General features: G+C 34.9%; 1 protein-coding gene across 5 annotated transcripts in view; it reads right to left on the minus strand.

The window, feature by feature from the left end:
• BMP2K (BMP2 inducible kinase) overlaps positions 1-26,069 on the minus strand; it is a 130,938-nt gene that overhangs the window by 27,185 nt on the left and 77,684 nt on the right. For all 5 annotated transcript variants that reach the window (XM_045056175.1, XM_023253014.2, XM_023253013.2 and 2 more), the window contains 7 exons: positions 18,706-18,809; positions 17,176-17,255; positions 12,909-13,069; positions 8,709-8,923; positions 7,183-7,281; positions 6,007-6,191; positions 1,379-1,536 (listed from right to left, as the gene is read on the minus strand). In XM_045056175.1, the coding sequence (XP_044912110.1) occupies positions 1,379-1,536; positions 6,007-6,191; positions 7,183-7,281; positions 8,709-8,923; positions 12,909-13,069; positions 17,176-17,255; positions 18,706-18,809 (1,002 nt within the window). The remainder of the gene's footprint in view (positions 1-1,378; positions 1,537-6,006; positions 6,192-7,182; positions 7,282-8,708; positions 8,924-12,908; positions 13,070-17,175; positions 17,256-18,705; positions 18,810-26,069) is intronic.

The raw sequence follows: 26,069 nt of genomic DNA on the forward strand, positions 1-26,069 counted from the left end.
GAAAATACTGATTTCGCAAACCCTTAGCTACCATCCTGGGTCAAAACACACTAAAATGAATATTTTAATTTTACCTTTTGCTTTCAAAATAACCCCATAAATTGTATTGATTTGGTTAATCCCTGGGTCTCCCTGCCACTACCCCGAAAGAAAGAGATACTTCATTTCCTTCTTTAAAACTTGTCTCTGGGGGATACTCAACATAAAGTATACTAGAAATGCCAAACAAAAACAGTCATGGTTTACAAAAACTTTTTTAATTAAAAGATGTAAGTTTGGTTTTACCAGAGTTGACAAACCTTTATTAAAGGTTCAAAGCTCATTTTTATATCTGCATTAATCATCAACTTAATTTTTCATAAGCATATAACCAATATGAAGAATACAAATTTAAATCCTAAACAAGTAGTCTTTCGTGAATTCAGGGCATTTATAAAAATTTTACATAAAATATGTATCAGTTGGGAAGAAAGCATTTCATCTAATCAGTGTTCTCATAAAGCCAGTTACCTAAAATAAAATAGAAGCTAGGAACTAAAACTAGGGACCATTTGGATTGTCTTTTCACACGCAAAACAGGAAAACACACTTGGACAGGCGTGTGCACACACACACACACACACACACACACACACACAGGCCTCCAAAACCTGAAAATTATCTACAGACTCTAGAGGTTAGCTTCTTGTTCCTATTTTGCAACCTTCTGAAAACATTCCACACACCCACCTTCCAAAAAACAACTTTTCTAAAATACGTGTGGTGAGGCTTGACATATATATTAGGTAATTTAAGAAAAGGTAAGGATTCCAAGTAAAAACATTGAGATATCTGATTTAAAGTGGAAAATAATTTATTTATCTTTTGCCATATCAGGACAACAAAGCAGCCCTTTTATGTCAGGACTCAATGAAAGGGCATCACAAAACATTAACATAATGTAGTAGCCCATGTTTTCTTTCAGGCACTTTCAAAGGGCATTTCAGACCCACAATATCTTCTACTGAGTGTGCAAGAAAACAGAGCTGCAAAATGATTAGTAAGCAAGATACTAATGTCTCCCTTTTCATTTGAACATTAATTTTCCATGTCTTAGAGATATTCTGAATTTAACATTCAAAGTTATGCAGTATTTAAGTGTTAGGAATCAGCATTATTATCAGCAATCTTGGATTTAATAGCTACTATCAAGCAATTGATTTCTAATGCACACAACATAGTTAGATAGTATATATAAAAGAAGATGGCCTGATTTTTGCCCTCAAATGCACAAAAAGAATTTTCTATTTAACACCTCAAAACAGTCTTTGGCCTTGCTGAATTATTATAGAGCTGTTATATTACTGTGAAGCAAAGTAAGCCTTCAAGTGTCCCTTACTTGATCTCAGAAGGTCAAATTCTCTGTCCAACAGTTCCTCTTCTGTTAACTTGGAGAAATTATCCTCTCCAAAAGGATTCCACCCTGACATATCAGGTGGGTTACTGATGTTCTTCTGACTTGTAACATTTGCAACTGCCTCTTTACCAGCAACTGACCTATAGTAATAATTAAGAGAGGGAAAGAAGAAAAAAAAACATTAGAATTAAAAATTCTAAAGTGCCCTAGTTCATACTTTCTAAATACTTAGAAAAGCAGATCCTTTTATTATGATGGAGATGGCAGATTAAGGAGACCACCTGGGATCTGAACCACCCCCATGTGTACCCTTGGGCAGGTTCCTTAACCTCTTTCTGTCTCAGCTTCTTCATCTGTAAAACAGGAGTAACTATCTACCCCATAAGGTTACTGAGAAGATTAGTTAATACGTATAAAACAAAAAGAACAGTATCTAGAAAAAGAAATCAGCACTCAATAAATATTATAATCATCATAGCAAACAGCCCTAAAGTGACAATCAGTTGCCATGTCAAACAGTATCACTCTAAAATCACTATTGAATATGATCTTATGCCCTGGTTATGTTGAGAACACCACAATAATTTTCCTTTTGACAAAGGCATTCTCTACACAGCTACCAAGAAAACATGAACTGTTAGGACTGCTTTATGTATTAGCTAGAACTAGATGACGGTTGTTTTCTACTTAATAAATAACTCATGGTATTTAAAGTATCTACATAGCTGGAGCTTGGGACCACTGGTTTTATGAAAGTTATCTAATAGGCCTTTTGGCTTTTAAAAGAAGGTGAGAATGTAAAGATTTCTTAACCTGACAATCCCTTGGTACCTGTCAGTCACCCCAGCCTGGAAATATACCACAGGTACAAGGCAATGTAACAAAGTTGTCACATTTGTTTCATAATTCAGGTCCAGATATTCTAACATTGGTAATGGAGGGAGAATCTCCATGCATTTCTAAAAAAGTACCTCAAATTTGCAAGCCTTGACTCATCTCCCTAAATACACTCTCCCCTTGGGAGCTTACTTCCACTGCCACCACTCAGATCTTGAAAAGAGAGGGCAAAAGTTGCCCATTTAGTCCCCTAGTCCAAGCCTGTACAGTATAGCTGAGCCAAGAAAGGAATGTGTAAACACTTACTGAAAGCTAGACAAAAACATAGTAATTTACCAACAAATAGATAGTCTTTTTTAGTAAATATGACTTAGCTATCTTAAAATCAAATATAATTCAGTTTTGAACTCATGGTGGGAAAGCATCAACTGCCAATATCTAAGCCTGCCTCCACATGACAGAATCTCATACTAATTCCAAAACTGCCTTCAAGGACTTTCAGAGCCCCTGAAACACAAATCAGAGAGGCTAGAACTCAAACAGAAATAGGTGTTCTCCCTCCTGCCTGCCAATGATCCCTTTGAGAACTTTCTGATTCCCTATCCCTATCCTCCTCTTGATGTTCTTTGGATGATTTCATTGATTCTTCTTGGTAGACTATAAATCAATGAGGCGTGTCACCTTAACCAATGGTTTAAATAGGTGTTAAAATACATCTACAAGTTCTTGGACACTCCTCCCTTCAAAGCACAGAATCGAATTACCCTGCCCTTGAATATTGGGTTAGATCTAGTGACTCAATTCCAACAAATGAAATATGGCAGAGAAGGACCAGTGTGTCTTCTGAGACTAGATCATAAAAGGCATCACAGGTTCTTTCTTGCCCTCTCTTTTGGACCATTTGCTCTTGAACAAACCAGAACAAATAATTCTTTATTCAAAACAGTCTTTGGCTTTGCCAAAAAGAATACTTAAGCAACCTTTTGGAAAGATCCATGTGACAGAGAACGAAGGCCTCCCGCCCTAAGCCATGTTGAGTGAGCCATCTTATGAAAAGATCCTCCAGCAACAGCCAAGCCTTCAGCAGACTGCAACTCCAGGCAAACATCTTAACTGTACCCTCATGAGAGACCCTTCCCTTGACATAAACATAGGGCTAAACCACTCCGAAATTCCTGATCTAAAGAGTGTATGAGATCACAAATGTTTATCATTGTTTTAAAACACTAAATTTGGGGGTAATTTATTATGCAGCAACAAATAACTAATACAACAGGGCAATTTACCATAAAAAGTAAAATAATATATGTATTGATGTTTATGTCACTATTATTTGAATACATCATGGTAACACTCTCCAATAGCCATACTAAATATATATCAACACAATGGAAGAGTAGAAATTTTAGCAGATTAAGTGGTAAAGGAAATAATCATGCTAACCAAGATACTGACCTTTCCCTTTGTCTAAGGAACTACCCAGTTTCTTATCTTCTACTCAAACATCTCTTATACCTTTAGAGCCAAACATTTAACCCAATTCTCACCTTCTACTGACCTAGTTATAAGCAGGAATATTTGCTTACAGATGACCTGTTAAATTGTTAAGATATTATACTCAACATATCTTTGGTAAAGATTGATATTAAATGGAAATATTAACGAAGTAACATTAAGGCCCCAAGTGCAACTGAATTGTTCCTCTGGGAAACTAGTGCTCATATTTGCCAAGTATGTAACTGTTTCTACCTATTTAACCATTACCCTTTCCTGCTCCAACCTCCCATCTCCCTCAATACATAATTTCACAGGGGTGGAGTTAAAACGAGTCTTATGCACTTTCACAGATATCCAATTCAATATTTCCCAAACTGGAGTATGCAGAGGATTTTGATGATAAACCAATTTTTTTTTTCTAAAGTTACACAGAAATTAGGAAAAAAAAAAATTCCCAAACACATCACACCTGTGATTCTATAAACAGTGTCACTGGAGATGAGATTTAAGTAGGCAATGCTATGTGAGCTACAAGTCATAGCTTTCAGCACCCTGCATGCTTACCTGGGCCTCATATCTTTAGATACTCATCGTCCTTTATAACTAATCAGTTTAGATAGTACACATGCAATGGAACACTAACAAGAACTTTCTCCTACAGATTTTCAATGCAGGACTCTATTCCCATCAGTGACAAACCTTTGTTTCCAAAGGTTGGCAATCCTTTAGAATACAAAGTATACGTAATATATATGCTATATATACCCACACTCACACACACGATATAACTGACATTTTTTATGCTCATTAACATCAAAAGTAAAAACAAATTAATATAAATCTCATCAGTATCTTAAACTAAACAATACTGAGGAGAATATCCTATTTTTAATAAAGAATAAAACTATTCCATTCTTATCCCTAGGGGACTTATTTTTTAGGTATATCTTTCTTGTAAATGTAACAGATTAGTACTTATGTTTCATAGATTTTAGTAGTTTTAATATGTTTAAAATGTTTAATATGATGTTTTAATGCTATTATTTGCAATAGTGCTATTAATTTATTAGAGACAAAAATGGTATGTGGTTAAATCAAAAAACTGTAACCAGAGTAGGCAAATAACAAATGGTTTGGCAAATACCAATCTGCATCTTTAAACCAGCCTCTGATCTTATGCCCTGCTCTGCATACTTGTCCTAATTCATGTACCTCAATTTTTAATTTAGGAAAACACTTCAATAAATCCATTTGTTCTCTCTCCCTCTCTCTCTCCCTCTTTCTCTCCTTCTCTCTCTCTCTCTCTCTCTCTCTCTCTCTCTCTCTCACACACACACACACACACACACACACACACACACACACACACACAGGCTGGGAGGTGTACTACAGCAAACTGTATACTTTATTCCTCTCTTGACATGCTCAGTGATATTTCTCATGCCCAAATCCTAGCCAAAGCTTGCAGATACCTTTTCCCAGCTAATGATCATATCCTTAAATAGTGTTGTAGGAGAACTTCTTTAGTGTTCCAGTAACCAAAGTTCTAGCAACTACTTCCTTCTATGTATCCAGAAATACTGGGAAGTATTCATAATGGCCAAGAGATTTTTTCATTACAAAATCCTGAAGCACTCCCCAATTCAAATCTGAGTTTGAAAACATTTATGCCACCGTTCTTTAGTTTACTGTAATGTTTTCAATATGAATTATCCTGGAAAAATAACTACTAACCAATGTATCTGAATACCAAAATGTACAAGGCTGTAGTAACAATAACCTTATACTTATCTTAAAAAAGAACCAAATGACATGTTACTATTTTTTGTACCTCTTTAAAGTAAACCAAATTAGGCAATCTGTGGGTAAATATTATCTAATTAATTCAAAGCAATAATATATAAGGAGAAAAAGCTAAATTAACTTGTCTACAAGAATTACTTTTTTAAAATATTAAAGTAGCTTGTCAGGGTTTTGTTTCTATTTACATTACAAAGAATGTCTTAACATATAAGCCACTAATTTCCTTAGCCTTAAATGCTGCTGGATATTGCCTAAGCCTTACCTTGCAAATAGCAATCAGCAGACTTAACTAATGGAAATGCAAGGAAGGATGGGAATGCACAGGGACAGAAAGAGAGGACGTGTAAGACAAAAAGGGGGACTTTGCAGAGACGTGGACTCTGGAGTACTTCAGGAGCCACATAATGACTCCACTCCACATGTACACCCACTTCCACAATAATTTCTTTTGCATTCACCGGAAAAACACTTGCCTATTGGCACTGTAGGAGGAGTCCGCTATAGTTCCAACCTGAGCTGGAAGTGATGAAGTGTAGGAAACTAAGGCCGGTGAGAACTCTTGAGGGGAGGTAAGATACTCAGGGGACACCTGTTGCTGAGGCTGCTGATGCTGAGCTAGCATTTGTTGCTGCAAGAAAGCCTGCTGGTACTGCTGCATCTGAAACAAGAAACGCCTGTTACACAAAACAGCACTTGCTCCAGGTCACTAAAGCACAGTCAGCATCGCACCTAGTTACTCTGCTCCTTCCTTTTCACGTTGGCAACAAAATCAGAAGCCTGAAAAACAATTTATATATGAAGGAGCAGCTTGCTACTGGAATACCTCAGCAAGATAAAATAAGTCTATTTAAGAAGCTGTTTAACTGCATGTATTATGGTGATTATTTTGCAAAATATACAAATATCAAGTCATTACATTTACCCCCAAAACTAATATAATGTTATGTCAATTATACCTCAATTAAAAAAAAAAAAAAAAAGCTGTAAAGCCTGGCTCTCTTGGCAGGATTCAAATTCCTCATTTGAATAGTTTAAGAAAAAGACAATGGAGTAGCTTACAGTCACTAGAACAGCAGTTGCTATAAAAAATTTTTTAAAAAGTCACACTATTCTCTGAAGTAAATGCAATTTTCCTTTGGGTTTCTTTTTTTATTCAACAGATATGTGCCAAATGAAAGAGACATATGACAAAAGATCATGGGAAACAGATCATTTCCTTTATACCATGAGATAAGAGAAAAATACCATCAGTCAGTTACAATGTGCCAAATTCAGGTGCTACAGTTCAAACCAATGTAAAACTGCTTTGGAACACACGAATGGCTTTGTTGAAACTGTGTTGGGCACTTGGGTGGTTCAGTCAGTTAAGGGTCCGACTCTTGATTTCAGCACAGGTCACAATCTCGCTGTTCATGAGATCGAGCCCTGTGCCAGGAGAGCCTGTTTGAGATTCTTTCTCTCCCTCTCTCTCTGCTCCTCCCCCCGCAAAAATAAACTTAAAAATAAAAAATAAAACTAAAAAAAAAATGTGTTCATTAACCTACTTGGGTTAATTTTGAATAATTAAATTCTGAATAATACCATTTATACTGTGAATTCCAACACTGGAATGTATTCTCAGAAATTTCTACAAATTATGTAACATTTACCATTGCAGGATACTGTGATGCAGAAGGTTGCGGCTGATACACTGAATGCATTAAAAACTGTTGCTGAAGGATCTGTTGCTGCTGTATTGCATGTTGATACTACAATGAAAAAACAAAGAAACTCATCAATATTACTTGTGCCTTTTTTGTGCCATAGTTGTTTTTTTTGTTTTGTTTTGCTTTTTTTTTTAGTACTGATCTTAACATCATAACTATGGGTACTAGTGGTCCAAATACCAAAGTAAAATAGCTACAGTCAGTAAAGGACTATAACTTACACATGCTTATTGGAATTGGGTTTCAAAAGTATCAATGAAACATAACAGATTCAACTAAAACTATTCCCAGCACAGTTTAAGGATGTTTGGAAGAAAACTAAACCCAAACACATTTACTAATTAATGAAAACCCTAGTTTGTGTCCATGACCCATTATAGTAAATTCCTAATCTCCTCCATCTTCCCTTCAATGATATCTTCTGGCCATCCAATGGCACCGTCTACTTAACTATGTTCCGCTCTGGGTCTCAGTCAAGACCAGAAGATGAGACATCCATGAGAAGTGCCATGCGTTTAATAGGCTCAAAAACATTTCAGAAAAGATGGAAGGATGATTGTGACAAGTCATTAAATTTGAAATAGTTTAGTGAAACTAGAAATTTGTAGGTCCTAACGAGGCAAAGGGCAGAATAGAACGTAAGGTCATTTTTTCCTATGTCCCTTCCAACTCTAAATGCCACTCGTACACACACACACACACACACACACACACACACTCTCTCTCTCTCTCTCTCACCCTGGCCAAAAAAAAAAAAAAAGCAAAGAACAAAATCCCAAGATAATGTTACTTCTGAAAGCCTAAATTATCACCCTTCCAGTAATAATGTTATAAATCTGTTTCTCAACTCAAAATATAACCTGAAAAAGATAACATCCACCATAAACAGCCATGTTTATTCATAATGTCCAATGACTGAACGTTTTTGGCTTCATAAAGCCATGATTTCAATCTATTTCAACAGAATATTTTTTTTAATGTTTTTTTTTTTAAGTTTATTTATTTTGAGACAGAGAGAGAGAGAACATGCGCAGGGGGACAGAGAATCCCAAGCAGGCTCCGTGCTGTCAGCGCAGAGTCCGACGCAGGGCTTAAACTCACAAACCATGAGATCACGACCCAGAGTCGGACGCTTAACCGACTGAGCCAGCCAGGTGCCTCTCAAGAGAATATTCTTAAGAATCTCACAGACTGCAACTAAAATAATCAGGAAATGGGCTTAAACTCACAAACCATGAGATCACGACCCAGAGTCGGACGCTTAACTGACTGAGCCAGCCAGGTGCCTCTCAAGAGAATACTCTTAAGAATCTCACAGACTGCAACTAAAATAATCAGGAAATTGGGCAAAGTGTTCACTTGGACCCAGAACTGAAGGTGCCCAGTGTATGAAAGGGAACTCCCTGATACTCAACAGCCACATGAATTTCACAACACTACTCCCGTATCCACAGTAACCAAAGAATTACCTGCTGCATGAAGGCATCCTGAAGTAGCTGCTGCTGCTGCTGCTGCTGCTGCTGCTGCTGCTGCTGCTGGTGAGGATGGCGATGCTGTAAATGTAGTTGCTGCAATCTCCAATCTCCCTGTTGTAGCTGCTGAAGTACTCTATGCTGTTGTGGAGGCTGCTGAGGGGGACCCTGACCCAATACAATCTCGGGGCCATTTCCAGGTCTCGGTGCTCCTAAAAAGTGGTTTCCATGTGAAACATAGGTTAACATACTCAAGACTTCAGCAAAATGGCTGGATTTCTAAACACTCATTTCAGTAACATTACCAAGGCATTTATATCCTTATTTTGTAACACAGAAACTTCCATATGCATGTAGTCCAAAGGGATTATTTACTGTAATCTTAAGTACAACTCTGCCCAAGTCAACATCTTAGAAACACTTCTTTCATATCTGTCAACACACCAGCCACATCCTTTCTTTCTTGCTTCTCAACTATCACATACACTGGCATAGGTCTGTGTCTTGGCCAATATGATTCTCTCCGTCTACAATGCCACTTGCCACCCACTGCAATTCTTCTTATCCTTCAAAGTTTAGCTCAAATCTCTCTTCCTTTATCTAATAGTTCCACTCAGTTTATAACATTTCATTTGGCTCTCACATATTGTTTTCATGGCTATTTCCTAACTAGGGTCCCTGGTGGATGAGATGATGACTTATTAATCTGTTAATGCCTTAAGGAATCTTTTTTATAAGAGATGCTCAATAAATGCTAGCTTAGTGAATCTATTAATACTGCCTCCTAAATGGGTATTTATTTATAAGCTTCATAAATTTTACCCAAGGCAAATCCTATAAATAAACTTTGGAATTATGAGAAAGAGACACACAACATCAAAAAGAAGAAATGTGATATACTATAATTTCTGTAGTCTCTTCCAATGAGTTACCATAAATTCAAATGCAGCTATATATTCCTAAGGGGGAAAAAGAGGAAGAGTGCAAGGAAGGAGAGGAAGATTCTTTTTCACCAATATCTTTAAACTTCCTAGGCCTTAAATATAACACGCTTCTATGAAAATAGTTTTGTAACATTCTAATTCTCCCAATTATAAGAAAATGCATGTTGACTGCAATTATTTTTGAATTTATAAAAATATGCAAAATAAAATTAAAACCATAATTGTACCACACAGACATAACCACCATTAATTAGCCTTTTAAGTGTATTTCTTCCCACTTAGTAGAGTACTGAAAAGTTAAGCTCCTCAGCGTTATTCGTCTTTTAGGACCTTGAGGTCTAACCGTAGAACATTATGGCTGTGAGTGAAGCCCAGTCACATCAGCAATCATCATAAAACAACTCACGAGGCTCACCTTTCACCTCACAAACTGTGACTTCACGTTAGTGACAGCAAACTAAAGGAAGTTCCCTGGTTCTCAAGCCAAGGCCACAGAGCACCAGAGAAATCATAAACATCACAGCAATCCTACATGGAAACAATGCTTTCAAGTATATCATTAAATCGTCTTACTATTATTGCCCAGTTTGCAAATGATAAAACTAAGGCTCAGAGAAGTTAAGTGGAATCACTGGTAAAATTAAAGACAAACTATAAGAAAATATTTACAATATATTTAGCAAAGAACTAATACTCAGAATATAGAAAAATCAAATCTTCAGGGCAATAAAAAAATAAATAAATAAAAGCAAAACAATCTCACAGAAAATTACAAAAGATAATCCAGGAGAAAACAAACGGCCAGTAGACTGAAACGTTGTATTAATCAGGAATATTAAAATAAAAACAAAGATATTTCACCTATAAACAGGGAAACATTCTAAAAAACCAATACTATCAAGTGTTGGCAAGGATAGGAATCAAAGGACACTCACACTGTCGTTGAGTGTGAATTTTTGAAGTCTTTTTGAATGGCAATCTGGCAAATTTTAAATGAGTATACCTTTTAATATCTTCCTCAGAAAAAATACTCTAACATGGAAATCAAAAGAGTCTGTTATAAGGATGTCCACCACAATACTTTTAATAACAACCAATACTGGAAATAACCTAAATGGTTTAATAAGCTATGATACATTCACACTACAGAACATCATCTACCCACTAAAATACACATGGTAGATTTATATGCACTGATGTGCAAAGCTCTCCTAACTGTAGGAGTTAAAAAAAAAAAAAAATCAAATTGCAGAGAACTATGTATGGTAAGAATCTACTTATGCTAAACACAACATAAATTATTTGTATCTATATATGAACATGCAAAAACATAAAAAAGGACCCTGAGAAAGCATACTAACCTATTGCTAGTTTACTCTACAGAAAAAATAACGGAGACTTTTACATTTTTCCCCGAAAACTACTGTGCTGAATATTTTAAAAGAATATATTTAAGTGTCACTTCTTGTATAATATTTAATGGGGGGAAAGTTAAAAGATGCACATATGGGGGGGAAAAAGGAGTATTATTTTTGCAACTTAAGCTGGAAGCATGACAAAAAGAAACGCTGTCCCTGCTATAGGAGCAGGCCCGACCCTCACGGCTAGACTTGGTGTTCTCCTAATAAACAACAATTTCACAGAACACCAACATCAGACAAGGCTTCCTGTGACCATGGTAGATCAGGACAAGGGGACCGAATCCTGACAAAATCAGAAACAACCACAAAAATGACCAAACCTCTCCCTGTCCTGGTGAATAGGGCTGACTACTGCTTCTATCTAGCTGGAACTTTAGCTCCCCTCCTTCTAGAGAAGTAAGATTTATTAAGATACCTAATAACATCATACCCTCGGCTTCCTGACAGCATTCAATCCAAAGCAAAGCCCCACCTTCTTCAAGCTTCCCCCAGAATTACCTAAAACAAGCCCAAATCCTTCAATAAGTCTTTTCAAGTTCCATCTTACTGAGACACCACCACAGATTCCCATGATATGTGAGTAATAAACCAAATTTATTCAAATACAAGTGTGTTCTAAGTGGTCTTTGGCTGGAGGGCATTGATACATCATAGAGAAGACTAGTAGATCTCGAACCCAAAATGGTAAAAAAAAAAAAACACTAAATGCTTACTATGAAACAGAAACTTCCAGATAGCACACACCTTGTCATTTATTCTTTGTAACAGGAAAAATAGGTGTTATTCCCATTTTACAGAAGAGAACAGTGAGGCTAAGAAACAGACACAAAAGGCTTCAACTTCCCCTAATTTCTCTTTTCCATGGAACAATCCTCCCATCTGAGTGACATGACAGGAGTAAGCAGCAACGTGTCAGGTAACATTAACATTATCTTCCTTGAATATACACCTAACAGTAATAGTGGTAGCTAATATTTAACATTTCGTAAGGACAGGGGATTATATTAAGCAGTTATTTAATCCTCACAGCAATCCTATCAAATAGGTACCAAAATTTTTATAACATATATTACTAAGAAATGGGAAAAACAGAACTCAAATTCAGGTTCATTGAGACTCAAACTGGTGGGCTCTTAACCATTAGAGCATACCAATTGAAAACATCTTAAATGAAAACATTTTAACATTAAAACAAAATAGCTAAATCATGAAATAAAATGCAAAACAGGGTTTTCTTAAGATGGGGCTTCAAGTTATATCCCCAGACCCATGAGAGAACAAGTTTACTAGCTAATATTAGGGATATTTCCTTGAGGAAAAAATTTCTTTAGGTACTACACTGCACCAAATGCTTTGAGGATGTTTTAGATTAGAAAAACAAATCTCAAAATCAGATGAGAAGACAGGTTTCTGTGTCGTAATGTCCACACGACCTAAGCTAGATGCCTCTGCCAAGGTTCTAGATGCAGTGGAAAGACATATAACTTTTTAAGGCTAAAGTTTCAACTTCCTCCTTTCCAATACAATACAGAATTTTCCATACTCTCAGAACTTTATTATCAACCTCAAACCCTACTAGCTGATGACTCTACGGATAAGCAAGTTGAAAGCATTTTATACCATACTTCTATATTACCAGTATGTTACTACTTTTGCCTACAACTTTAGGAAAAACTAGTTGAGTTTATCAGACATCAGTAGAAAGTTTCTTAAAGCATTAAGTTATATGCTTCACAATAGTAAGTTTGCCAATAATTTATATTCCTAGGAATATCAAGCCATAAGATTTAAGCTAACTGTAAAGGTGACAAGGTTGGCAGGGCTGCTATTACCTTTTGGTCTGTGGCTACCGAATTCACCAGGAACAGGGACTTTAACAGGTGTTGCTGAACTCTGAATGGTCAGCACACTGGGAGTGGCAGTAGTAGAGTTGGCCTTTGGTCTTTGTCTTGGTGCAATTGAGGTTTCTGTTGGTCCAATGGTATCTGTTATTCTACAACAGAAAAATACACATTTCATTCTAAATACTGGCAGTATTTGTAATTTACTATTTGTCCTATAAAGCATCTATTTCAACAGATGCATTTTAATTATTACTGATGATATTAGTCCTCTCGACCTCTTCCTGTCTCATTCCCAAGTATTAAATGTTTAATAAAGATAGGAAAGTAAATAAAATAAACCTAGCCATTTTCCTTAACTCAGTATGCTACCATTCACAGTCTGCCACTGAAGCTGGTAGATAAAGAATATAGGATTGCTCTTAAGGAAATGAAGTAGCAGACACAAACATAAACCTTCTCATAAGGTTCTGGACCAAATCACGAGCCAGCTCTGTGAACCAGTCAGAAAAATAAAAACAAGATACAAACAACAGCCTCCCTTACCTTAGGCTCTAGGCCCAAGAACAAAAAGATGGCGCTCTAGGGCATGTGAAACAAAAAGGGGCCCAAATTTTCAGCAGGTGGAGCCATCTGCTCACATTCAACTTCTTGGATCTTTATGCTTTACTTAACAACAATGAATAGAAATCATATAAAACTCTTCCCACTAGGACTTAATTTAGGCCACAGACACAGGAGGTCAAAGTGGTAAGCATAGGTTTGAAAACAAGAGACACTAAAAGACACAGACATTTTCTTTTCCAAAAAAAAATTTTTTTAAAGCCAGGGAAAATCTTTAACTTATATATTTATCAACTTATTTTTTTCTATAAATTCAGTACAAAACTTCAAGTACTTTTTAATAGAGTTATTGATTTACTTTTCAACATGATTGACATAAAATCTCTTCACCAAGTTCCCTTAGCACATTTTCAAATGATTTGGTACTTAAAAAGTTTGCATACATGATTTATCAAATATGTATCTGCTGCATGCATTTGGAGAAAGTCCTATGTACAATAACTGTACATCTACAGTTCTTTCTTATATCTGTATGTGCCACAAGAGGGAGCTCTCTCAACGATCTTTCTAAAAAGTGAATTTGAATCAGAAGATTGTGGAAAATAGTAGAAATACATTATATGTGTGTTGTTTTCTAAAAATAACATTTATGTTTTAGATGGAATGGGTTATGGTACAAGTTACAGGAAAACTGAACTAAAAGGCAATAAAGTTTTATATATACATATATATATATATATATATGTATATATAAAACCAGTTATATCTCATTTTAATGATAATCAAGTATTTACTGAGTTCAAATTACGGATATGGCACTAAAACCAATGCTGAAGTCTCTAAATTCAAGTAATCTGGGGACTGTATATTCTACACTATCTTTCTATCTGTCTATCCATTCTTTATTAAGATAGTAGAGGCCAGGCCCTACCCTGCCTTGTTCCTGTTATAAACTGCTCTATAGAGATTCACAACATACATGAGCATAGCATACTTCCAAAAAACAAATTAAAAGGTCTGCAGATTTTAGTCTACTGCTGCCTAATTTTACCCATGTACCAACATCTATCATACAATTAATGCTATCCAGCAAACATGGCAGAATACCCGGTCTTCAAAGAATTTACAGTATACCTAGGAAGATGTGACACATGTTCATCAACATACAGTAAAATAGAAGTCAGTAAATATAATTAGTGCCAAGCTAGTACTGTCAAGAGTTTCACAGAGGAATAATTCCACCTTTTTACCTAATTTGGCTAGAAAGGCTTCAGGTAGGCGCTGGAGAATAAAAAATAAATATGCTTTCATTAGACAGTGAAAAAGAAATGAAGCATTCTGTATGAAGCAATGGGAAGAAAATGCCTGGGCAGATTAGGCAATATGAAAACACAAACATGACTAAAAGGAAAGACTGAGTAATCATTAGTATCAACACTACTGTGCAGCCTCATCTGCACTATTACAATAGACAAAGCTGTTTTCTCTGCTTCCTTTCTTTTCCTCCTCCTTCCTATCACCTGAGCAATCTTCCTAAAACACACACTCTCTCCTCTTAAAATACTTCAGTGTTTCCATCTGGCAGGACAGTGATTCTCAACTTTTCCACTTTTAGATGCAAGTCACAGAAGTCTCACATGTTTAACAGTCCCAAGAGCAGGTGCAGGTTTCAGGGAAATAGAAAGGGGCTTTTAAGAAGTAAAGCAAAACATCCCACATAGTAAAGGCCGGGCAGATCAACAGTATTCATAAAAGCTCTAAAACACGTAAATAATGGTATTTAAGGATTTCTCCAATCACCCCTCCCCACTGATAAACCTTTGACATGAAAAAGACTATGTCTTAGACACATTTAAACTTTTTCAAGTTCTTTACTGATTATATCAATAAAGAATAAATTTCTATTATTGACCAATAAGCACCAAGGAACCTAATTTTTAATGTCAGGTACGGATTTGACATAATATGAATAGTACTGTGAATTTTAGCTGCATTAACTATTTCATTAGGTTATAACTGTATAGCTATGACTTGTGTCATGGTGAAAAGATATTCAAAACATCATTCTTGTTCCGTTGAGTCATGTTTTTTTAAAAATCTATATCTGCTTTCTTACAGATTTCATCGTTGACAAAATAATTATTAAAAACACACCAATAAAATAAAATTGAACTGACAAGTCCTACAATAGTTCATAATTGCCACTCAACTGTAACAGCAGCTGCCAACTGCAGCTACGTCATAGATAAGACAGTCACAGTGAATTCGTGCAAGTTAGATGCAACTTTACTCTTTCATCTCTTACTCAAAAGAGTATTTTAAATTCAAGTAAATGAAGATTTTTTTAGAGTGATGGTATATTTGTTTAAACGAAGTCATTCACAAATGATACCTTAATTTCTAAATAGCAAATTATTTTTTATTACTTATTATTGTAACACATCTAACAGCAAAGTCACAAATCGTAGAACTGACTGCCAGTTGAAAATTCACTGGCTTAAAGGCCAAAGTCCAAAGTTCTGAGCATAACATATAAACAAAGTTGTTCATGACTGGCATCTACCTACCATTTCCCACCCCTCTCATCTATGTCCCCTCACACTCCAGCCTTGCAGTTTCACAAAGGCCATTCTTCTTGCCTGAAGTGCCTGCCTGTTACAGTTTCACTCCCCATCACTCCAGGTGACTGACTACTCATCCCTCAAGGAAAAGTTAAGGCAAAAGGATTCTTTCTGTCCTTCTGTTTTCTCTGCTCCCAGCTTTCCCTTCCTCCACTCTTAGTTGCCTGGTATCTATCAGGTTGTAACTCTTTTCTTGTCTGTCTTCATTAGAATGTGAGCTCCTTGAGAATAAACACTGCTCCTTTTACTTTGTGGTTTACAGTATCTATATCTAGCATATAACAACAGGTACATAATAAATATACTTTATGTATTTCAGTCAAATGAAATCTTTGCATGAGTAAAATACAGTACCAAAAAAGCTGTGACCAAGAAATGTCCCCAACTGCGATATTATACCTGTCTGAGAATCTAAAATATAATCCTGTTTATTAAGTTTTAAACTCAAAGAAGCAAGAAAAAAAATCAATCATTAATTCAATCATTGATCAGATACACATCTTAATATACATAACACAAGTCAAACTTATCAGTACAGTGAATAACTATTAATGATAATTTAAAACTTCTTTACCAGTCTTACAAGTACTATAGCCATTCATTATAAATTATACATAGTAATACATATTTTAAATATGTATTAGAATATATAAAATTGATTACAAATTTAGAATATTCTAAAACAGTTGCCTGTTATTTTTTCTTTCCTTAAAAACAAATCATACCAGCTACAAACACAAAACATAAAATTTCATGAATTAGAGTTCCCATGTGATGAAATAATGATAACCCCCAAAATGATCCAATATAACATCACTAGCTGCATAACCACTTCTTAATTGCTAAGGGTGAGCAGTTCAAGTGAGACTGATGTCAAACTCCATCCCTAAAGTAAGAAAGCTTCTTTTGTACTTGTTATCTAAGCTCCTCATCACATGCAGTAAGGAACACACATTTTTTTTGTGTATAAGCGAAAATGATATTTAATCAATGACACTTGCTAGGATTAAACATCAGAACTATACCCTTTTTTAAAAAAATGCCTTTTCAAATCTCAGCACAGCTTTGCCTACCTGGCTTTTATTTGGCTTTTCCTAGAAGCTGCTTCACTAGCAGTCATCGGTTCAGGAAGAGCTGAAGGAATAGAAGAATTCTTCGAAGAAAAAAATAAAACTTTTCATTTTGGTTTTCATTTCAATTGCAGAAAGTTTTATTTAAATGCTATAGATACACTCTTAAGCTTACAAAAGTACTGTCTGTGAAATACTTTCACCTCAGATACCTACAAAATATTCACATATATTTGCCAGATCTAATCTGCAAATACCACTTCATTCTACACAAATGTCACTTTCAATATTCATGTTCCACAGAATCCCTTGGAAAATAAACAGAACATCATCATATATCCACTTTACAAATAGGTAAATATTGGATAAAAAGAAGGATTATATTACATTTGTAAATCAATGACTATTCTCCAAACGACTTTGGAAAAGGCAGCAAACACCAAGCATATGAGTAAAGTGCTATTTCTATATACTGCAGATAATTTGCATGACACTGCTTGTAAAAAGTCTAGAAAACAAGAGCAGAAGACTTGTTTATGCTTTATAGAACGTTTGTCTTACAGTAGGCACCCAAATGCATATTTGCTGAATGAAAAACTAAAAATCCACAGTTAAATGTCAAATGAATTTACTTTCATGACTATAATATTAGACCTGCCTGATTTTCAGCATCAACAGAGAATATATTACAGTGAGACTTAAAAACAAAAAGAAATAGTATCAACTTCCTTATTTTTCTAGTGGGATGGACTAAGTTTTACATACCGAGACATCTAGAAGAACAAGAGCCAGAATGATCTTTACAAAGTTGAGAATGGCTTAAAATTAGTGATGGGTTTAGACTTTTATTAAAAATTAGCAAAGACTTGCCACATACAGTTAATCTGACATAGTTAGGTATACTATGCAGACTGAATATAATTCAAAACCTCTAAATAGTATTTATTAGCTATTATTTAACTCATCGCCTTCCATGGACTCGGCACAGGGTTTTACATTTACTATTTGTGATCCTAATAATTATTACTTTGACGGAAAAAAAATAGACATTAAGTAACTTCCCAAAATATACAAAATCAGTCACTGATAAAGACACATCTGAACCCAAGTCTCTACATTTACAATATCTATGCTCTCTACACCAAAGGCAACCAAACTTATTTCAGTTTAGCCAGTGCTTAGTGCCTCAGCAAGTTTTCTGACCCTCTCCAACTAAAGATCTAACAGTTCTGTTTATTTAAATGATAGGCCCAAACAACTTAATAATACTAATTTGTGCTGTGTCAAACAGATGTCACTGTGTGTCCCTCAAAAGGAAAAATATCCTGCTGTGCCCCAAGTCTGCAGTAGCTCCCCGGGGCACGTCAATACACAGTTTCTGGCAATTATGACTTTTTGTCAAAAATACTAATCACAAACACACTATCGGACCACTTGTCATGAAACAAATAATTCTGTAAGTATATGTATCTATATGTATATATCTATCTATATGGGATTTTAAATTCATATCCTACTTGAAAAACTACTTACATTGATGTTGGAGACTGGACAATCCTTTTTGGCAAATTTAAATGCAAAATAGGACACTTGAAATATGTCAGGTCTATGTTCTGGATCTGGTTCAAGCATGAACCCTGTAAGAACAGATTAAAATGTTAAGAAGTTTCACTGAACACACAGAAGCTATTTAGGGGCATGTTAAAAGAGTAAAAGGTATATACATATATTTTTTCCATTCTAAGATCAGTGATTCTAGTAAAGTTTGTTAATGTTATAGAAAATATAGAAATTGTTATTTTAGACATGAACAAATGTTAATATTCTTCTCACGAAGTGACACAAAACGTGAGTTTCGTGAACTGAGGAATTATTCAAGAAAGTTCCAAAGCCACAGTACAAGTCCTTATTGTCATTATTATCTAAAATACCTCTCCTAATTTTCAAAGGATCCTGAATCAAAGAGAAAAAATGTAAGTTGTGTGCATTATAATCTATTTAACAAAAGTAGTTCAGGGTTGACAATATAGTTTTCCGAGAACATTCTTTCTTCCCATAGTGATGCTAACAATATTCACCATATTTCTTATTTCTACATGCTATTCACATCATGTTCAGAAGTATGAGCAGAGTTTTAAGGCTCTATTATAAGCAGATTTCACACCAGCCTCACAGCACTGCTTGAAATACCTGACCTTTTGTCTAACCAAAACGATCTTTTTTTCTAACCAAATGACCACTTGACTATTTCTTGGGTGACTTTTTAATTCACAAGTTCACAAGAAGGCTGACATTTATACTCGATTCTATAACTGAGAAATTCGTATTTTGTTAAAACACCTCCATGTTCTAACTCTGTTTCACTGATTAACTCTAAATTCTTATAATGTTCAAATCATTTTTAAATCTATTTGGAATATATGTATAGCATCAATTAGATCTGAGATTTGCTAATAAAATTATAAATAGAAAAATCTAACTATATAAATGACTAAACTAAAATTAGAAATCAAAATGAATTAAATCGTCCTTTCAAATTTAAGCAACATTTGAACAACGTGTAATACATCTGCAACAGCATGATCAGCATGGGTTAAAAACACAGTTGTGTAGAAAATGACACTAACCACAAACTTAGAAATTGATTTAGGAAATTCTAAACCCTGTTTTAAAAATACTCTGCACATAACTTGATTTTATATGCTTAAAAAGGCCAACATATATCACTTATAAAATTGACTTTTTATTATTTTATCACCATTGTTAGATGGAAATAACCAAAAATATTTACTATTAGTTTGTCTTTAACTTCATTCCAGAAAGGATTCGGGAAATCTACAGTTTATTTTATCCTCCAAAATTATATTTGTTCTTGATACCAACAAACGTTAAATATTTTAAAAGTATAACAGTACATGATATGAAAATAAATTTAAACACTTTTAACAATAAATGCTTATTCATATAATTTTTAAAAACCAAACAAATCACAAGAAACCTGCCAAATTCACAAACTTACTCTGTTTTTCTATTCTAACAATTAAGTTTATTTCACTTTTAAAATCTAATCTCAACTGTAGCAAATTATAATATTTATATTTATATAAATATATAATAGACCTGAAAAGGCATAAAAAAACTATAAGATTTTTTAAATATATGAGAAAATTAGAACAGAAAAGTAACAGCTGAGGGCCCCTCACCTCCCAAAAAAATGTAGGATAATGATGTCAGTAAAGAAACTGTATATGATTTGGTCCTATAAATGTAGGCCAAAAATTTAGCTCTCTACTTTCTAGCTGTCAAAACAAATAGAGCAACATGATCCATTACAAGAATCACAGTATCCTTAGTATGAAAACAAACCAGGTACTAAGAAAAAGCACTATTCCTGATATTGAAAGCAAAAAGTAAATTCTCCTTGGAGTCTTTATAAAAAAGGCTCACAGAGTGAACAATATCCTTAAGAAATCGCAGTGAGTGACAAAGGGTCATTCCTTCCATGATGATCAGTGACATAACACCTAACTGCATTTCAGCACAAGAAATTCTATGAAAGCAAAGAAAAGTATGACACAAGAATATACTTTTCTGGCCTGACTTAATCTAGGAAAATCTTTTCAAGTATCTAGAATAGAAAAGAATGATCCTTCAGGCAATCCTATATATAGTTTCTTTCTTAGTAATAAAAAGCAAGGGAAAATAAATTTGAGATTTCATGTTCTCTAACCAGTGTCTTTATAGGTAATTCTCTCTCCCAAGTTAGGCACTGCACAACATCCCCTAATGATTAGGTAACCAAGCTGTGAGTAACCAAGCTGATATCATTTTATAAGCAAACAAAAGGACGTCTAACACCTGGCTCATGTTTTCATGTAGGACTACATCCACTAAAGTCAGTTTAAGTTTGTTAACTATATTGATCCCATTCATGGTACATAAAATCAGTGTAAAAGGTCATTACTATCATCTATTTTAATAAAATAGAATATAAAATATTAGAGTGCATTAATATGGTAAGTATAAGCAATGTTTCATGAAACCTGTTTGTGTGTGTGTGTGTGTGTGTGTGTGTGTGTGTGTGCGCGCGCGTGTGTGTATGTGTATGAGGTCATAACTAAAATGTAACTTTTACTATGGATCTCAGTTTGAAAACCACTGTACTAGTGACCTCTCTACTTTATAACTCATTCCTCTCCAAGAAAAAGACAGTGAGTTGTCTAATTGTTTGATAAGAAAAAAGAAATAAGCACCCACATTCATCAATCTCTGATACTCTTTCTTTCAGAACGATTCTCAGGACATGTTATATTCTCTCTGCAACCATGTTTTGTAAATGGCGTGCTTCTCGGGAGGAAGTCTATGGCTTTCCAGCATTGCCTATCACTAGGTGTAAGTAAATTTGGGGATTGAATACAGATTAACAGGTCCATTTGCCTTCCGATCTAAATTTCATTCTGCAATCTGCTTTATTAGTACTGATGTTGACACTTTTACCTGATGAGCTCCTGTGTCCCATCTCTGACTTGATTCTAATTCAAAGTATAAGAAGACTGAAATCCATAGGTAGAACATGGCTATATTTTTATCTCTGAACATTTTTGTATTAGATATTATCAGCCATTTAAAAAGAAAAAAATCAATAAGGCATCTGTAAGCATTTAATTTAAATAATATAATTTCCCAAACTGTCCAAGAGAATGGGTTGCAAAATGTACTCCTGGATTACCGAATTATATAATCTGGAGTAGAGAGGTATCAGCTCTAATCTAGCTAAACAATGAGGCATATCTACTAAGAATGACAACTTCAGTTTTTTAAGTAATTTGTCCATTTTCTCTCACAATAATTAAACCTCAAGTGTAGTGTTTTAGTAACTCCTACTTCAAAGACAACAAAACCATATCATCTACAAATATATGCTCCTGAAATGATTGATTAAGAAATATATGTGTCTAGTTCATCCAAAAGTTAATCAAGTGTTTGAATTCAAAAAAAGGGGGGGAGGCAGAGAAGTTAGAATACACCCTTGTTTACTCAATTTAAAGTGATCATGTGAATCATCATGGAACATTCCCACTGACCTTGATTCTACTGAAAATATAAGATCAACTTTTAAAATATTAGCCACACAGAAATGAAAGGCTATTTCTCTGTTCCTCTTAATTGCATGACTCTATTGATACAAACACTACTAACACACCCTGAGAACACAAAATAGTCTGAGCACTGAAGGTAGTGTATGATCAGACCACCACAGTATTTCCAACTGGAGTATCAGACAAAAAACACTTGCCCAAGGCAGCTGAAATAGTTATGTTTATAACAAACTTTGTGCAGGAAAGTACAACATCTATGCATATTCCAACAAAAAGCACAACTGATGGAGCAGCAGCTGCTGCTGCTATAGCACTAACCAAGTTAAAGTACGGTTTCACCAAAGACTCAACCCAAAAACTAAATAAAGTCATTCCCATTCAAGTTATACAAAATGATAGATCCACACCTGGACCTAAGTAAAAGTTAAACCAGCCTCTCCAATAGCTCAACAAATTTAACAGAAAAATACTTTGGACAGAAGTCTCAAAAGAATTTATCTGCTTAAAATCTTGCTCAATTGTTTTCCTTTCATAAAAACACTTTTTCTCTCCCAAAGACTTCTATTTACTATGCTTATAGTAAAAAAGCTGAAAAGAGAAACACCCACTCTGATTGTACAACAAAAATACTCTAAGCATTAACTTGTTATTTTTATCTGTTAACCTATGGAGATTATCACAGAGCTTCCTCAATTTACACGGGGTTACATCCCAATAAACCCAATGTAAATTAAAAATACTGTAGGTCAAAAATGTAATACATTTAATTAATACATTTAATACACCTAACCTACTGAACATAACTTAGCCTAGCCAACCTTAGACATGCTCAGAACACTTACGTTAGCCTGCAGTTGGGCAAAATCAGCTAACACAAAGCCTATTTTGTAATAAAGTGTTGAATATCTCATGTAATTTATCAAATACTGTACTGAAAGGGAAAAACAAAATGAATATATGGGCACAGAATGCTAGAAAGTGTCATCATCACCCCCGTGGTCACGCGGCTGAGTGGAAGCTGCAGCTCAATGCTGCTGTCCGGCATCATGAGAGCAATGCAACACATCTCACTAGTTGGCAAAAGATGAAAATTCAAAAATCGAAGTATGGTTTCTACTGAAATGGTATCACACCCATTGTAAAATTCAAAAACCAGAAGCTGAATCATCATAAAACCAGGGACCAAGTGCATTAGAAACTTCTATGTTAGGAATATAGGTCCTACATAATCTATTCTATGGAGTGCTAAAATGAAACTAAATTTAACAGCCAATAACTGTGAACTGTGTTCAATCATAACTGAAACACTAAATGGCACTATAAATATACCAGGATAGTATATTTGGGATAGTCCTGGTAGCTGTCCTTAGAAGTCACTGATCAGAGCCCTCTTTCTATATCTGCCAGAGCAGTAACTCAGGGGCAATGACTGGAAATCTCCAAGAAACTCCTCTCTTAATCTTTCATTTCTTTCCAAAGGTACATTAAAATGTCTGAGATTATTTTCAAAAATAATATAGAAGAGTGGGTAAGCCCATACATGAAAAAAAGATTGACTGTGAGTTCTTAATCACTGAAGTTGTATAACAAGTACATGATAATTCACTGAACTGTTCGGTCTTTATTTGTATATTTTTTATTCCCATAATAAACTTTAGGTGTATTAGAAACAAGCAAGAAAGTTCCTGTTTCCCCACAGAAAATAGGTATTAAAATAAATTTATTTATTATTAAAATGATTGGCAGTAACAAGTCTTAGTATGGATGTGGAGAAAAGGAAAGCCTTGGACAATGTTAGTGAGCGTGCAAACTGGCGTAGCCACTGTGGTAAAGAGTACTGGAGGTCCCTCCAAAAGTTAATATTAGAACTACCATATGACCCAGTGACTCCACTTCTGGATATTTATCCAAAGAAAACAAAAAGAGCTTAAAAAGGTATCTGCACCCCCATATTCAGTGCGGCATTATTCATAATAGCAAAGGCATAGAAGCAACCTAAGTTTCCACTGATGGGTCAATAAATATCACACACACACACACACACACACACACACACACACACACAAGAATACTATTTGGCCATTAAAAAGGAAGGAAATCTTGCCATATGAAACAACATGGATGGACCTGAGGGCATTTTGCTAAGTGAAGCTAAGACAGAAAAACAAATACCATATGATCTCACTTATATGTGGAATGTTAAAAAAAAAAAAATTAACTCATAACTATAGAGAACAGATTGGTGGTTGCCAGAGGTAGAGAGGGGAAGGGATGGACAAACTGAGGGAAGGTGCTCAAAAGGGACAAACTTCCAGTTACAAAATAAATAAGTTCTGGGGATTTACTGCACACAGCATGGTGACTATAGTTAATAATATTGCATTACATATTCGAAAGTTGCTAAAAGAATAGGTCTTAAAAGTTCTCGTCACCAGGCAGAAAATAACATGTAACTATGTAAGGTGATAAATGTTACCTAGACTTATTGTGGTGATCATTTCACAATACATACATGCATCAAATCATTATATTATATATCCGGAACTAATGCAATACTACATATCAACTATATTTCAATAAAAAAAAAACAAATTTAAGTCAAGTAGATAAGCTGAGAAAAGCTTAAGTTACAGAACTATAAAGCAACTGAGAAGACCTAAAAGTAAGAAAAACAAAGCTTTCCCTGCTGTTCATATAAATCACTACATTACTGAACAAAATAAGCAGTGAGAAACATAATCTTACTGGTTGGTTACATTTAACACTATATTCTTGAGTATTTAACTTATGGTAAACCTTTGATACAGCCACCATTAATCTGTAAAAACAAGTTCTGCTTCATAGCATCCAAAGAAATCTCTGAAAGAAATGAACATCCTAATGCATTTCTGAAACTCATTACCCAGATGCCCTGCCCCTTACCCAGAAAATCAAAAACTGGGTTCGCTCAGAAGAATTATAATAATGTTATCAGTAGTAGTGGTAGTTATTGGAGTAGTAATAATGGTACTATTAAAGGCCATGTCTTACTGAATACTTACACATGCTTACACTTTTCATACTTTTCATAATTCATTTAATTTTCACAACTGTAAGAGGTAGATACTTTTAATATGCTCATTTTAGAAATTGGATTAAGATAAATGGAGGTGCCCAATGTTATGAATCAAATAAGTGACAGAGCAGATGTGGGCCCAGGCCCTTTGGCTCAAGGCCTTCTTAATGTCTACAATGTACTTCTTTAACCACCTTACAACACAGATGCTAAAAGAAAGGTAAGGCAGCCAGCCCTCTGTTCACTCATGGTAACTACTCAGTAATCCCATCAGTTATGCTTCCCTTTCTCCTCTAAATGCTCTTTAAGTTCTTTTCAACTCCTAGATCCATAATGAAAGTGCTTCTTCTCTCCTCCCTTCCAATTCACCTTTATTACTTGCCCATTGGAAAAGTTAACAAAAGCTAAGAAGAAAAACTCCTAATAATTGATTCTGCTACTTTTAAGATGAAACGTCAGCAGGAAAGTAGGATGAAATTAATAGTTAAACTGAACTTTATGGACAGTAGGTAATAATAATTACCCTTGACCAGATTAGTGACAAAAGTATATGCAAATTCTTATGTAACCACAAACTATACACTTTTAACAAAGATTAGGCAGAGCTATTTCTTTTTTTTTTTTTTTTAAATGTGTATTTAAGAGAGAGAGACAAAGTGCAAGCAGGGGAGGGTCAGGGAGAGAGGGAGACACAATCTGAAGCAGGCTCCAGGCTCTGAGCTGTCAGCACAGAGCCCGACACG

This window comes from Felis catus, chromosome B1, assembly GCF_018350175.1.
Source record: "Felis catus isolate Fca126 chromosome B1, F.catus_Fca126_mat1.0, whole genome shotgun sequence".
Lineage (NCBI taxonomy): Eukaryota > Metazoa > Chordata > Mammalia > Carnivora > Felidae > Felis > Felis catus.